This window comes from Erpetoichthys calabaricus, chromosome 2 (genome assembly GCF_900747795.2).
Source record: "Erpetoichthys calabaricus chromosome 2, fErpCal1.3, whole genome shotgun sequence".
Lineage (NCBI taxonomy): Eukaryota > Metazoa > Chordata > Cladistia > Polypteriformes > Polypteridae > Erpetoichthys > Erpetoichthys calabaricus.
In genome coordinates, this window is record NC_041395.2 from 140,816,218 (window position 1) to 140,831,502 (window position 15,285).

General features: G+C 40.1%; 1 protein-coding gene across 2 annotated transcripts in view; it reads left to right on the plus strand.

Moving 5' to 3' along the window:
- Positions 1–15,285, plus strand: part of zmat3 (zinc finger, matrin-type 3) — a 149,677-nt gene that overhangs the window by 42,302 nt on the left and 92,090 nt on the right. For both annotated transcript variants that reach the window (XR_007934285.1, XM_028792136.2), the window contains exon 6: positions 1,353–1,551. Coding sequence is in view for 1 of the 2 variants with exons in the window: in XM_028792136.2 (XP_028647969.2) it covers positions 1,353–1,551 (199 nt within the window). In the remaining variant the exon portion in view is untranslated. The remainder of the gene's footprint in view (positions 1–1,352; positions 1,552–15,285) is intronic.

Below are 15,285 nucleotides of genomic sequence, written 5' to 3' on the forward strand. Positions count from 1 at the left end.
AAGGGTAATAAGCTTGATGTGTCTTTCATCTGCTGCACTAAGTTTTCTTGGCCGACCACTGCTTCTACGATCCTCAATGTTGCCCGTTTCTTTGTGCTTCTTCAAAAGAGCTTGAACAGCACATCTTGAAACCCCAGTCTGCTTTGAAATCTTTGTCTGGGAGAGACCTTGCTGATGCAGTATAACTACCTTGTGTCTTGTTGCTGTGCTCAATCTTGCCATGACATGACACTGTCTTCCACAACCTCACCTTGGTAGCAGAGTTTGGCTGTTCCTCACCCAGTTTTAAGCCTCCTACACAGCTGTTTCTGTTTCAGTTAATGACTGTGTTTCAACCTACGTGTGACATTAATGATTATTAGCACCTGTTTGGTATAATTGGTTGATCATACACCTGACTATAATCCTACAAAATCCATGACTTTGTGCAAGTGAACCTATAAGAATTGATGCTGGTTTGAAGGCAAAAGGTAGTAACACCAAATATTGATTTGATTTAGATTTTTCTTTTGTTCGCTCACTTTGCATTTTGTAAATTGATAACAATAAACAATCATTATTTATATTTCTGAAAGCATTCTTTGTTTACAGCATTTTTTCACACCAGCCTAAAACATTTGCACAGTACTGTAAATATTTTTTCTTTTTTTTATGTCACAGTATTTCTTATTATAACTGGTTTTTCAGTAGCCTTAAGATATATAAACTGCCCTAGAGTCTGTTGGTATGAATGCTAATGGTGCTGTACCATTTGCCAGAAGAATCGAGTGAGAAAAGTGGGCAGGATAGTTTAGGTCCTTAATAACCAGTTTGCTTTCTAAGGCAGTGCATGTTATGTATGTTAGCACTGCTATATCACAGCTCTAGGGTTCTGGGTTTATCCCCTTGTCTGGACACTACCTGTTGGAGTTTGCATGTTCTTCTTGTGCCTGTTTAGGTTTTTCTTTGGGTCCTTTGGTTCCCCCCAACTTGATTAGACCTGTTATGGACTGGCTGTCCATCTGGGGTTGCTTCCTGCCTTGGGCTTGATGTTCCCTTGACTTTTAGCTGATAATGGATAAGAAGAATATGAATAAACATGCTTTAAGCAGCCTTACTTAGGCAGTGTGTAACTGAGCAGCTATAGCATTAGACAACGTTCAAAACATTGATCTGGTCCCATCAATGATCCTCAATTGGCCACTTAATATTATTTACTTATGCAAATATGTGAAACAATTATACCTGTAAAACATTATGAAGGTATTCACACACAGTACCACAGTATATAACATAACATTTATTTTTGGATAATGAAACAGCTGTGATTTTAATAGTTGTTTACATTTTTTCTCTTAATATTTTTTGCCCAGGTCCGTATTACAATCCTCGGCCACGGCAGCGAATCCCTCGCGATTTGGCAATGTGCGTAACTCCCAGCGGCCAGTTCTACTGCTCAATGTGTAACTCTGGGGCCAGTGAAGAAACAGAGTTCCGGCTTCACCTGGAGAGCAAGCAGCACAAGAGCAAAGTGTCGGAGCAGCGCTACCGCAGTGAAATGGAGAACCTTGGGTATGCATAGACATTAGAACCCCTTTGGTTTTAGTGTCCTGATGCTAGCAGAAACAGTTGTGGAGTAAAATCTTTGGTGGTCAGGCAACTGCTTAGATAAGACACTCATTTTATCCTAAAACAGTAGGGGCTTCAGTGTTTAGTTTGTTACTTTCTTTCAGGTAGTCCTTAAACGTCTCATACTTATTTAATTTACAGTATGTAAGGTAAGATTTCAGTTACATGTTTAGTATTCTGTGGGCATGAATCAGCTCAATGACCAACTATTTCTACTTAATTAATTAATAATAACAATGCAAAGTATAATTCATGTGTGTTACAGATGCAGCAGACTTGGCCAGTTTTCTGCCATGTCTGCCAGGTTTGGCAAAAATTAGGGTGACATGGGTGATCTAGTTTTGCAGGTTTTCTTATTTTTTTGTTTCAGTAGTAGTCCCAGTACTGTTATCCTTATTTTTCATTCTAACTGACCTCTTAAACAGATGTAACACCCTTAGCCTTTCAGAACATGACTTATTGTAGGATCTGGACTTTTTTTATAACAATTATGAAACAGCAAGTATTATCACAAATTTCCATGTTTTAAATACTGAAGAACAGTAGAAAGGAGAAAAGTGGCAGTGAAGCTTATAATTTTGAGTTGGAAAATGTCCAGAAAGAATAAAAAGGTGTGAACACGAGATCTGAGCCCAGATTGCCCCTACCATCTAAATGTGTTTGAGTTAACTTGAAGAATAAGATTAGTTACCCAAAACATTAATAATGCAGATGACATGTGCATCTTTAGGATTTCTCCAAACAGTGTTAGGATAGCAAAGTTGAACTTGAACTTGAATGCTTCCTGGATGTACATACAGTGTGTGTGTGTCTGTGTGTCTGAATCAATGAGCTCCATGATGGAATGATGTCTGTCTTTCTAGGTCAGGTAAACACAATGGGCCTAAGGGTTTAGATCATGGATAGATAGTCCCAGTAGTGATTAACTAGCAGGACTTGTTTCAGTCTTCATTCAGGACTGTATTCCTCTTTTTTATTCTGCAGCTTTTATAATTCTCTTTCTCTGCTCTACCATTTCGTGCTGCACCCACACCAACCCAGCCAAGAATCTAGTATTACAATTGACAAGTGTGCCTTGGGGATAGGAAAACAAAGTGTTTCAGAGAAATGATTGTATTTACATAATGACATGGCAGTCATTGTTCGGTGATATAAGAAATTGGTTAGAGTGAAAGCCAGCGTCAGTGTTCTCTATGTGGCCATGTTGCTTTGAATCAGGCATTGTAAGTGTGACGCTGTACTGTAGTTCAGGACATTTTTTTTTTGGAGATCTGTTAGGCATTCTGTCAAATTTTTATGCTGATGAGCTTCATCTCTCAATCACAATAGCCCAAAAAGCATTTTTTATTTTAACATTTTCACATTTTTAGTGAGGCTTCTTTTTTTTGCTTTCACACACTCAGTTATGTAGTAATATGTGTAATATGTATGTTAAATGTTAAAACTTGAAACTTGTTTAAGGAGCAAGGAATCATTGATATTAAGCACTTTGAGGAGAAGCTCTTTCCAAACCATAATGGGAAATAAGCCAAAGTTGTGTGAAATTACCTTGATCAAAATAACTGTGCTAAATTTTACATTTGAAACACTTTCTTTGAAAATTACACCATTGCAATCACTGACACTAAAGAACGTGCTTTAATGTTTAACATTTGCTTTCATTTTTTACTGCTATGAATGTTTTAATTATAATTTAGTATTTATATAATTGCCACCTTGCTTTGTTTATTAGTTCATTTTTAATGCCAGTTGGGGTGCCTTCTATGTGAAGTCTGCATGTTTTCTGTGTGTTTATATGGGTTTGTTAGGATGTTAGGATAATTGCTTTGGTGTGGGTGATAACTGTAATAATACTGTATGTGCTCAGTGATAGGATGGTATCCAATCCCGGGCTGGTCCCTTATTGCAGCCAAGTTAGGTTCTGTTGAACTGCATGCCAATATCGGATATGAGGGTCTGGAAAAACATTGTAGATGTTACAGCTTTGTATTAGTTAATCTGAAGGCTGCCTAGAAATCTTTCTTTCTTTAGACCAGGGGTCTCCAACTTCAGTCCGGGGCCTCATGTATAAACGGTGCGTATGCACAGAAATGTTGCGTACGAACATTTCCATGCTCAAATCGCGATGTATAAAACCTAAAGTTGGCGTAAAGCCACGCACATTTCCACGGTATCTCATGTCCTGGCGTATGCAATTTCTTCGCTCGGTTTTGCAGACTGGCGGCACCCAGCGTCAAAGCAGTGCTACTGTTCCTGTGTGGTTACCCTTTCTTTCTTAGACCCACATTCCTGACGCGGCTTTATAAATACACTGAAATTAACTGCATATTATTTATTAGTGTAATGCATCTGATTGTAATTAACCTGCAGCAATATAATGGTCCAGGGAATAGCCATAGTATTCCAAATACCATAACTGCTTTAGCGTTTGTGAAAGGGTACAGCCCGGACACAGACAGGAGGACACGTTCTTAAGCATCACCACACATTTATTCATACAACTATTATATACAAGTCCTATGTGCACCGTCACCAAACACCCCCCACAGTCTCTCACTCTTCAGGCTTCTCTTCTAAGCCTCTTCTCTTCTTCTCTCACACTCGGGCCTCTCTTCGCCCACCTCCTTCTCCGACCTCGTCTGCCTCCTCACCCGACTCCAGCCTTGATTGTTGGGAGGCGGACCCTTTTATAGGCAGCCGAATGCCGACCACACCCAGCCACCTGTGACAATAGTCCCCCGCTAGCTGAGACCTCCAGGGGCCAGCGGACCGATCCGCGAGGACTGGCCTTCCTCGGCGGCAAGCCGACACTCCGTAGCCTAGGGCCCGATCCTGTAATCCAAGCAGAAAAACAAGGGCGGAGTCGTTGCCCTGACGCAGCCCCTCGGCTCGTCCTCTGTTGGGCCAATGCTCTCGGCCCCGATCAGCACCCCGATGCTCCTTTTTTCGGCTTCCCACCCTGACAAGTCCTCGGACCTCGCCATGGGACCACCAGCGGGAGCACACGTGCTTGTCTCCTCCCAGCCAGCGGGTTATTCCTCTGCCTCCGCAGAGGACAGCCCTTCGAGGAACGCGCGCACCCAGCTGCACGTCCTCCCGTGTCGGAGGAACTGGCTTTCTTAAGCCGCTTCCTCCTTTCATTTTAGGACGCTGTGACGGTTCGAATCTGCCTATTGCAAGAGGCCAGACCTAGCCCCACTGGCATCCGGAGCTTCACGGGGTCGGTCTCTCTTACCTTCCCTGCTGTGCCTCTCCAGTCAGAAGCTCCTGCAGCCCGCCGATCCTCCTTTGCCTGTGACTCCTGATCGCACGCCACTGCCATTCCTCCTGACTCCCGCGTCTCCGTATGGAGGGCACATCGCTCGGCCGGCAGTGATAGCACAAGCCGCAGCTCTTCTTGCAGCTCCTGCAAAACCGCTGCCAAGGAGAGAGAAACAGCCGGCAGTGAGCTTACCTTTTGAGCAGCGCCACTCGCCGACTGCTCTCTATGGGCCCTTCCCTGCGGCCCACTTGGGTTTCTTCGAGGCACGAGATGGACATTCCCTGCTCCCGCCTCCAACCAATCATTGGCGAGAAAACAGGACACGCTGTCCAATCCCATGCCTGTCACGAGGAGGGACTTCTGGTCGGCGGCCATCTCGTCCTCCTCTCTCACAGGGAGATGAGATTCCGGGCAGCTCCGCGGCTGCTGCGGCTGTCGAAGCTGCAGCCCTTCCTTCTCGGCAGCTCCTCCTGCTGCCGCCGCGTCTTTGAGCCGCCCCTGAAACATACAGTCCAACGGCGGGCCGCTAATGGTCCGCGACTCTACGTTTCCCTGCGGGGTTCAGTGCACGCCGCCCCTGCGGCACGTGGGTGAGCTTCCCTGCTGTGCCGGGCCTTCCACAGACTTTTTCCATACTACAGGTCCGCACCTTGAGCCAGGTGCAGCATCCTGCCGACTACACCACTGTGAAAGGGTACAGCCCGGACACAGACAGGAGGACACGTTCTTAAGCATCACCACATGTTTATTCATACAACTATTATATACAAGTCCTATGTGGACCGCCACCAAACACCCCCCACAGTCTCTCACTCTTCAGGCCTCTCTTCTAAGCCTCTTCTCTTCTTCTCTCACACTCAGGCATCTCTTCGCCCACCTCCTTCTCCGACCTCGTCTGCCTCCTCACCCGACTCCAGCCTTGATTGTTGGGAGGCGGACCCTTTTATAGGCAGCCGAATGCCGACCACACCCAGCCCCCTGTGACACGTTGTTACTCTCACTGCATCTTGTTCTTCTTTCAGCTGCTCCCGTTAAGGGTTGCCACAGCGGATCATCTTTTTCCATATTACTCTCACTGCACCACTCAGAGTATTTATATCACTGTATCTGAGTGGGGAATCACAGCAGCAGCTGATCGGAAAGAGAATTATCGGTATACAGTTTCAAGCACACACTACCTCAGCCACGGCAAAACGTGTCAAAGTCTTTCCTGTACGGACCTCGCGTTTCAGAAACAATTTTATCCCAAGAATGCACTCAATCAATTGCTCCTTGTAGAACTGTCTGTACTTATAAGTACAACTACCCCACTGTAAACTTGCACTACAGTTATAATATTGCACAACCTGCACCACTTTATAAAGCGCGTATGATGACGATATCATTTTTAAGATGAAATGCAGCAAAATATGTTGCTTATAGTATACAGATAAAACTTTAACTTCATTTAAATAATCAGTATTGTTAATAATTAAACATGTGAGGACACGGTGCCGCAGCGCTAGCTAGTTCACGGATAGCTCCTGCCTTGCGCTGTATTATTGCTGGTGCTGACGCGACACTGGAAGGATAGACAGATAGAATAATTAAACATGTACTATGAAGATATTTCAATGTTCCTTAAAAGTTTTGAAGAATTGGCGTTCTAAGCTTACAGATGGCTTAACGTCTATTACAGAGCTGATTGTGTGGCGATTGGGTATTTGGAGAAAGAAAAGTAAGGACAGCAATCGGAGGTTAGTACGTTTGAAAGAGACAGTACTTCTGTAATAAATTATTTCATCGAAGGTCGTGCATGGCGCAGCAAGCCTCTTGCGTGAGATATGAACAATCACTGCGCCACCGTGTTCCCATGTTTAATAACGTGCTTTCATTCCTATCATCATGAAAAAGATATCACGTATACATCTCAGTATTTTAATTATTCAGAGAGCTGTAATATCACGAATGTAATGGATTCTGTGTCCTGTCTGAGAAAGAGAAAGAACGGAAGCACGTAGTGATTCACGCGCCTAGAGCACATAGAAGATCAAACACAGAACAAAGCATTTAACGTCCTACTTTAGTTACGATGGGATTTGAGAAACTAGTAAAATAAACGATTTTAAGATGAAGTTTATGATGTTCTACTTTAATGACAAAATAAACTACATGATTAAAGTGGAAATTTCGAGATTAAAGTTTACATTTCGTGCTTTTTTCCCACTGGGTGCCTATTTTTTTTCTCTGTACCCTAATAAGCTTTCATATGACACTCAGACAGTCCGCTATAAGTCGCTTTTTCACATCGACTTTGATATGACAACTTCTTTTTTATTTCGGGCACTGTGCGACTTTGTGAACTTGAGCTTTCGAGTTTCTCCAACACTATGTCACTCGATCAACTTTCTTTTGTTGATTATACCACTGTTTAAACCAACAAATAGTACATTTTTCCTTTGCCTCCACTTGGTATTCACTGAATTCTTATATTTTCCCCTGTGCTTTTCCCATTGTCTTTTCACAGAAGTCTATTTATATCGATTTGCATATTCAAAGCGGCATAATTCTGGGAGGAGTTGGGGTGGGACAGAAGGCGCGTGCACGTGCGTTACTTTTCACGCTGATCGGGATTTATGTAGTGGAAGAACATGAAAGTTTGCGTACACACAGATTCTTGCATCTGGATTTTTCTGTGTGTACTCACATTCCCACTTTTGTGCTTACGCCATGTTATAGTGTGAGTTCTATGCACAGCGTTATACATGAGGCCCCAGGAGAGCTACTGTGGCTGCAAGTTTTCATTCTAACTCTTTTCTTAATTAGTGACCAGTTTTTGCTGCTAATTAACTATTTCCCTTTATTGGAATTGACTTTTCTTGAGACACTGACTGCTGAATTGATTCTTTTTTCCTTAAAAGGCAACTAAACATAAATTTGATGTGATGTGAGCCAACAGACGACCAACTAAGTTGGGGCCTCAAATTCCAACCAACTTCATTTCATTCAGGGTTTTAATTTGAAGCCAATTCTCATTGCTAATTAAACCTGTTATTTAATTCCATGGTGCTCATTCTGCCATGGCAGACATTTCCAAAACTGTTGATTTTCTTTTTTAAGAGCGCTGTCGAAAATGTTTTGTGGACCTGAGCAGATCAACCTTATTGAGGTCTTCACCTTTCTTTATTTTCAGTTATTGTGTGATGGACACAGGTTGTTGTTTATGTGTTCGTTCATTTTGTGTCTTAATATTGTTTGGTTGCTAATTAAGGAAAAAAGAAATAATTAAGGGGCCTGAGTCTTAAGTTGTGCATCAATTAAAATTAAGGCAAAGAATTAATTAGCAGCAAAATCTGGTCACTAATTAAGAAATGGGTTAGAATGAAAACCTGCAGCCACAGTAGCCCTCCAGGACTGGAGTTGGGGACCCCTGTTTTAGACAGAGGAAATATGCCATCAGCTATCACTGTCACAGTTTATTTTTTTATTGTTCGAGCCTGGCAGCTCAGCCCAGCCCATGCAGGGTACTTTAGGTGCAGGACTTTATTACAGTCTCTCTGTTAATCAAATAGATAAATATTTAAGTTGTTGAATAATTTGACTTCTTGTTTTCTCAGCCTCTAATTTCAGAATAAACTCACAGGCTAGATTTTTCTCATACATTTAATATAACTGAGTTTGATTCAAGAATTTTAGTTCATAGAATTATATCATCTTCCTTTGATGTGTCTCTTATTCATCCTGCCTAAACTATTTTAAAGTGGAGCTGTTCACTTTCAACAAACAGATATGATGTCATGGAGAACATATTCTTTCTCCCTTGCTCCTGACTGTCTACAGATTAGAAAAAAGAATAACAGCAAACTACTGATTAACCTGTTGGAGAATTAACCCACCTGTATCGACTAGCCTCACGGCTACAATAATGTGCATTGATTGAAACACTGTTTGTGTGGAGATCTCTCCATATCTGTTGTTTTTTCTTATTATTCTGATTTTTTTCCACACACATCCCAAAGATGTGCTCATTACATTAATTGGGATCTATAAACTGTCCTGGTGTATACCCATGTGTATGTGCCTTGATGGATTGGTGCTCTGTCCAAGACTGGCTCATACCTTGCATCTGTTACTACAAGGATAGGCTGTGGCCTTCATGACCATAAATTGAATTAAGTGAATTTGATCATAGATGGTTAATACACAGCTTAAATTATGTCTGACTTTGTAAACTGAGCGCAGAAAGTGGAAAACAAGATGTCAGTCAAACAGCAGACTGTGATTGCTACCAGGAACGATCATCTGAATAACTGACTAAGCCTGCAGCTGCGGTGATCCTCCAAGGACTGAGCTAAGAAACCCTTATTTAAAGTGCTGAGTTTGTGACTGGCTTTTTAATTTTTTTTTTAATCTTGCTTTGTCATCATGAAGCCACATTTTAAAATTTTTAGTCAGAAGTATAAAATGAATGGACAACATGATGGCACAGTGATTAGCATTGTCTCTTTATAGTATCTGGACCTCAGTTCAGTTCCCAGTTTGGGACACTTCCTTTGTAGGCTGCATGTTATCCTCGTGTTTATTGGAGTTGGAGTTTCCGTGTTCCTTCCTAAATTTATGGGAATTCAGTTTAGGAATAATGGAGATTGTAAATGGCCAGTGTGATTGAGTATGTGTGTGTTGTGTCCTGTTTAGACCTGGCATTTCATCTGCAGCTCATTCCTTTCTAGTGCCCAGTGCTGCTGGGGTAAGGTCCGGCTTCCCTATACTAAAAAATAAATAAATAAACAGGATTAGAAAATGTGAAATGGAGTACTATCAATACCTTTGTGTATGTCTTTATGACTCAGCAATCTTTAAACACTGTGTCAATGTCAGTGTTTTTGGAAGACAATGCATCAATCTGCACTAATGTACTTTAGTTTTGTATATGAAATACATTTACTTGAATGCTTGGCAATATACTGGTAAAAATATTGTTTCATATTTGTTTTATTTATTTTTTTCATGTAAGGCATGAATTCAGTGTAGTCAAGATAAGGGTTTGAATTTGTTTAACTTATTTGTGTTTTTATGTATCTATTGAGATTACTTATTTTTTGACTTGGACTACTGAAATTAAAAAACACCACAAATAAAACAAAAACATGATTATTTGACAAAGGACGGTGACACACAAAGTTACTGGATGATATTTAGAATGTGTATATGATATGCATGTTTTTTTTTCTTGACAGCACTCTTATTTAAAACATGATTGTAGATAATTTTACTAATTGTTATTTTTTTCTTGAAACTGTTTGTACTAAATAAGAGACTACAGAATGAGAAAGCAGTTAATAATGTATCTTTGCTGGGAAGTCATCCAAATTTAATTTTTTCCCTACTTAATATAAAAATAGCCCAGAAATAGAGAAGGATTTTACTATTCCTGAGGGCAAGACAACAGCAGCAAAGGATTGGCTTTCTTCAGCCAAGTGTTTTGTGTGCATCCTGCTTTCCTAAGGCAAATGTGATTTTTCCTTAATTACTTATTTTTTGTATGCAGCAGCTCTTTTGATATGTAATTCTCTTTGAAAAAATTATGCAGGTACAATACAGTCATATGAAAAAGTTTGGGAACCCCTCTTAATTCTTTGGATTTTTGTTTATCATTGGCTGAGCTTTCAAAGTAGCAATTTCCTTTTAATATATGACATGCCTTATGGAAACAGTAGTATTTCAGCAGTGACATTAAGTTTATTGGATTAACAGAAAATATGCAATATGCATCATAAAAAAATTAGACAGGTGCATAAATTTGGGCACCCCAACAGAGATATTACATCAATACTTAGTTGAGCCTCCTTTTGCAAATATAACAGCCTCTAGACGCCTCCTATAGCCTTTGATGAGTGTCTGGATTCTGGATGGAGGTATTTTTGACCATTCTTCCATACAAAATCTCTCCAGTTCAGTTAAATTTGATGTCTGCCGAGCATGGACAGCTTGCTTCAAATCATCCCATAGATTTTTGATGATATTCAAGTCAGGGGACTGTGACGGCCATTCCAGAACATTGTACTTCTCTCTCTGCATGAATGCCTTTGCAGATTTTGAACTGTGTTTTGGGTCATTGTCTTGTTGGAATATCCTACCCCTGCATAGCTTCAACTTTGTGACTGATGCTTGAACATTATCCTGAAGAATTTGTTGATATTGGGTTGAATTCACCCGACTCTCGACTTTAACAAGGGCCCCAGTCCCTGAACTAGCCACACAGCCCCACAGCATGATGGAACCTCCACCAAAATTGACAGTAGGTAGCAGGTGTTTTTCTTGTAATGCTTTGTTCTTCCACCATGCAAAGCACTTTGTGTTATGACCAAATAACTCTGTTTTTGTCTCATCAATCCAAAGCACTTTGTTTCAAAATGAATCTGACTAAATGAGCATTTGCATACAACAAGCAACTCTGTTTATGGTGTGAGTGCAGAAAGGGCTTCTTTCTCATCACCCTGCCATACAGATGTTCTTTGTGCAAATTGCACTGAATTGTAGAACGATGTACAGATACACCATCTGCAGCAAGATGTTTCTTGCAGGTCTTTGGAGGTGATCTGTGGGTTGCCTGTAACCATTCTCACAATCCTGTGCATATAACACTCCTGTATTTTTCTTGGCCTGCCAGACCTGGGTTTAACAGCAACTGTGCCTGTGGCTTTCCATCGCCTGATTGCATTCCTTACAGTTGAAACTGACAAGTTTAAACCTCTGAGATAGCTTTTTGTAGCCTTCCCCTAAACCATGATACTGAACAATCTTTGTTTTCAGATCTTTTGAGAGTAGCTTTTAGGATCCCATGCTGTCACTTTTCAGAGGGGTTGCAATTGACCACCTTAAATACCGTGTCTCATGATTGAACACACTTGTCTATGAAGTTCAAGGCTTAACGAGCTAATCAAACCAATTTGGTGCTGCAGGTAATCAGTATTGAGCAGTTACATGCATTCAAATCAACAAAATTATAAGGGAACCCAAATTTTTGCACAGGCAATTTTTCACATTTGATTTAATTTCATACAACTAAATACTGCTTCACTAAAAATCTTTATTCGGAAAACACCCCAGTACTCAGATGTTCCTAGGAAATGAAAGACATACCACTTTTATCTTTTTTATTGAAATTAGAGTAAATTATTATGCAGGCTGAGAGGGGTTCCCAAACTTTTTCATATGACTGTATCTGCTGCTGTGTTTTATTGAGCATCTTCCACAATAGTATTACCAATCGCTGTAACTGGGTGGTGCTGGGGAACTTTCAAATGCATGGCAATCAGTGGTTCTGTTTCTTTCCGTCTGTCTTAATTTTGAAAGATATGGGAAGAAAATGATCAACAGAAAACTGCTAATTCAGTTTTTCCTGGCTAGAAACCAGCAGTGACTTCACTGCACAGATGCGGCCCTGTGTGGGCGGAAGTTGCTGTTTCAGTCCTTACTTGATAAATGATTCTCCAGCATAAATTACTTTAATAGTTGGGGGTTAAGGGTTTACCTGAATCCATTTAACATACTTAGGCCATTTTTTAAAAGCTTTATTTATTTGTTACTTCTGATTTATTATTATGATGTTACACATGGCATTGCCAAAGCATTGTTCCTACATTTGCCATAATATTGTTATGAAGTGCTCTGTGTGAAATGTGCAATATAAACTAATCATTGCTTTGGTAAGATAGGCTAAATTTAATCACAATAAGATTTGACTCACCGTATAACAGCCCTAATTAAAATGGTGAATAATAAAGATTACTCAATGGCCAGAAAGCAGTGGGTGCTGCATGTGACGTCAAATCCATGTGGGTTACTGTAGCACAAGACTGCTTGCAAAGAAAAAGCCTATAATGATGACCATCACAGGGTGCTTTATACATACTGTACAAAACAGTAGTAAAACATAATTATTAAAAGCACTGTAATTAATCACTCATAATTACATAGTGATTATATTGTAATTGAACTTATAAGATTGTGATTTGAAGTGCAGTGCCTTAGCATTTAGGCCACAGTGCCTGCATTGAGTTGAAGACTGCAGTGGACATTTGTATAAAATGTGTCAGCAACAAAGGAAAATATTCTGAATTATAATACTAAGCATAACGCTCAAAGTGAGTTGTCATTTGTTCATATATCAGCTAAAATATTTTGTTACACAGTGAAAATATAAACACATTGATGGGCAATGCTAAGTTGCCTTTTTGTGATGTCTTTTGATGACTTCCAGTACTGTCATCCTTCACATAAACTTTTTGAAGTTTTGAAGAAACATATTAAAGCATTTTTGAGGTTAAATTATAAAACAATTTTTAAGGACCAGGATGCTGAACATAAAGAAGTACCATGGTGTTTTATGATTGTCTGTAAATAAATTAATAAATTAGAAATTGTCAGTTTAATTCATTTTAATTAATACCTCTTAGCAATTCTGCAAGTAACATTCAATTGCCTGTGAGAGAAGGAGTCCGATTGGAGAATTCTGGCTGTTATTTACAGGGTCTATCCCTGTGCCTTATTTATTGTAATAGCAAAATACTGAGTCACAGGGAACTGCAGTTGTTTGAAATAGAAGGTGTGATTTGAGAGGAGAGTACTACATGGTATAAATACGGATTCTCCTTTGTCAATTAACGTTAAAATCATAGCCTTGAATTACATTCAACGCAGAGCTTTCACTACCAATTGTGTCCTATTACACTGTTTCTGAGGGCTTCGAAAGGCTAATTGAGACTCCAACTTTTAATGTAATTAGATGTTCAGATACTGATGTTTGGTCACCAGCATATTAACATGATAGATCAAACTGTAGAAGCAGCATCAATAAGCTACACAGAATAGTTAAACTATCCCTGAGTTATCCTCCAATGTTCACGAAAATATGTGCAGACATTTTTGTGTGATGCTGGAACATAATACATACATACATACATGGATATAAAAAGATACAAATATTATATACTAGGGGGCTTTGCCCCCTGCTCGCTTTGCTCGCCAACCCCCGGGCCAGTGCCCGGGCCAATGCTCTTTGTGGTTCTGCCAATGGCCTATGGGGATGCAGATGTACAATTTAAACAGATTTTAATTTTTATTTAAAGTGTTACATTTGCATCAACGTGATGTATAACTGCCCGTAATTGAATTTCGTTTCTTTCTGTCTATTAAATAAAACAAATGTTTGGCTCTGAGATTTGTTAATTGTCTTTGAAAAAGCTATTTTAATGGGAAAATGTTAGCATTTTAATACAAATGGCATATTAAGATCCCCTTTGTTGTCTAATGTTATCTGCGGAAGATGTACTACATTCCCTTTCGTAGATACATCCTTCTTTCTCCAGTAATTCGTGTGGTGGAAGACTGGAGGGTATTAATGGTTGTAGATATTCTTTGTGATATTGTAAGTTGTTGTTTTCATCTTCTGCACGATCACCACCAACTGTGTAGTGTATTGATACGCGTTTAACCATTTTGCTGTGTTACTGATCAATATTTTTGGTGTAAATTCGTTAGACTTCCTCGTTTCTAGGTGCTAGGATTGCCTGTGTACTCATTTTTTCTGTCGATAACCCTTCTTGATGAAATTCTTTAATAAGATTTGGACATAATACGTCTTCTTTAATTGGGAACTTAAATTGAGGAAAACGTTAAAATTTATAAGAGCTGAGAGTGCAGGAAGTGTGTCTGACAAAAGCATTCACAAGACTGAGAGGTGAGAGTACCATGGTCTTGTTTGAAAATGGTTGATAGGAGGGCGTGACTTGAAAGAATCTCATAGAAATATTCTAATCTCGCAGGACTTGAAAAAATCTTTTCCAAAAAGTCTTGTCTCCTAAAAAGTCTCATTGCATCGAAAGATTATTTTATATAATAGACTAGGGGGCTTCGCCCCCTGCTCTGTTCGCTCACCAACCCCCTCTGCCTACTACACGCCAACCACTTCATGTCTCTGCCACTCACGTATGTGGATTTCACTTTCACCAAACAACAAATCTTTTAATTCTCGCGGATAAACCTCTTCATTGGGAAAAAACACTACTTTTCCCTGATGGCAACAGGGACTTAAAGTTTTTGTTCAGATGTTTTGCTCCCTCTCTTCCTTCAGAATGAACACGAGAAGCAAACGAACTGAGAGTGCGCAGCCAGTGCTAGCGGCGAAGCTCCCGACTCCATGCGTTCGTGACTTTCGAGTGATGATTTTTTACGACTTTTCTGATGGTTTAACAGCTAAAGAGTGCTGCCAAAAACTTTCTCGCATCTTCAAGAAGAATGCTCCAAAGAAGACGATGGTTTTTAAGTGGTTCCATAGCTTCAGCACAGGCCACTTCAACTTTGACGATGAAGAACGTGAACTGAAACTGCGAAGTTCGACTGATGGCAGAAATGCTGATCGTGTGAAGGAGTTC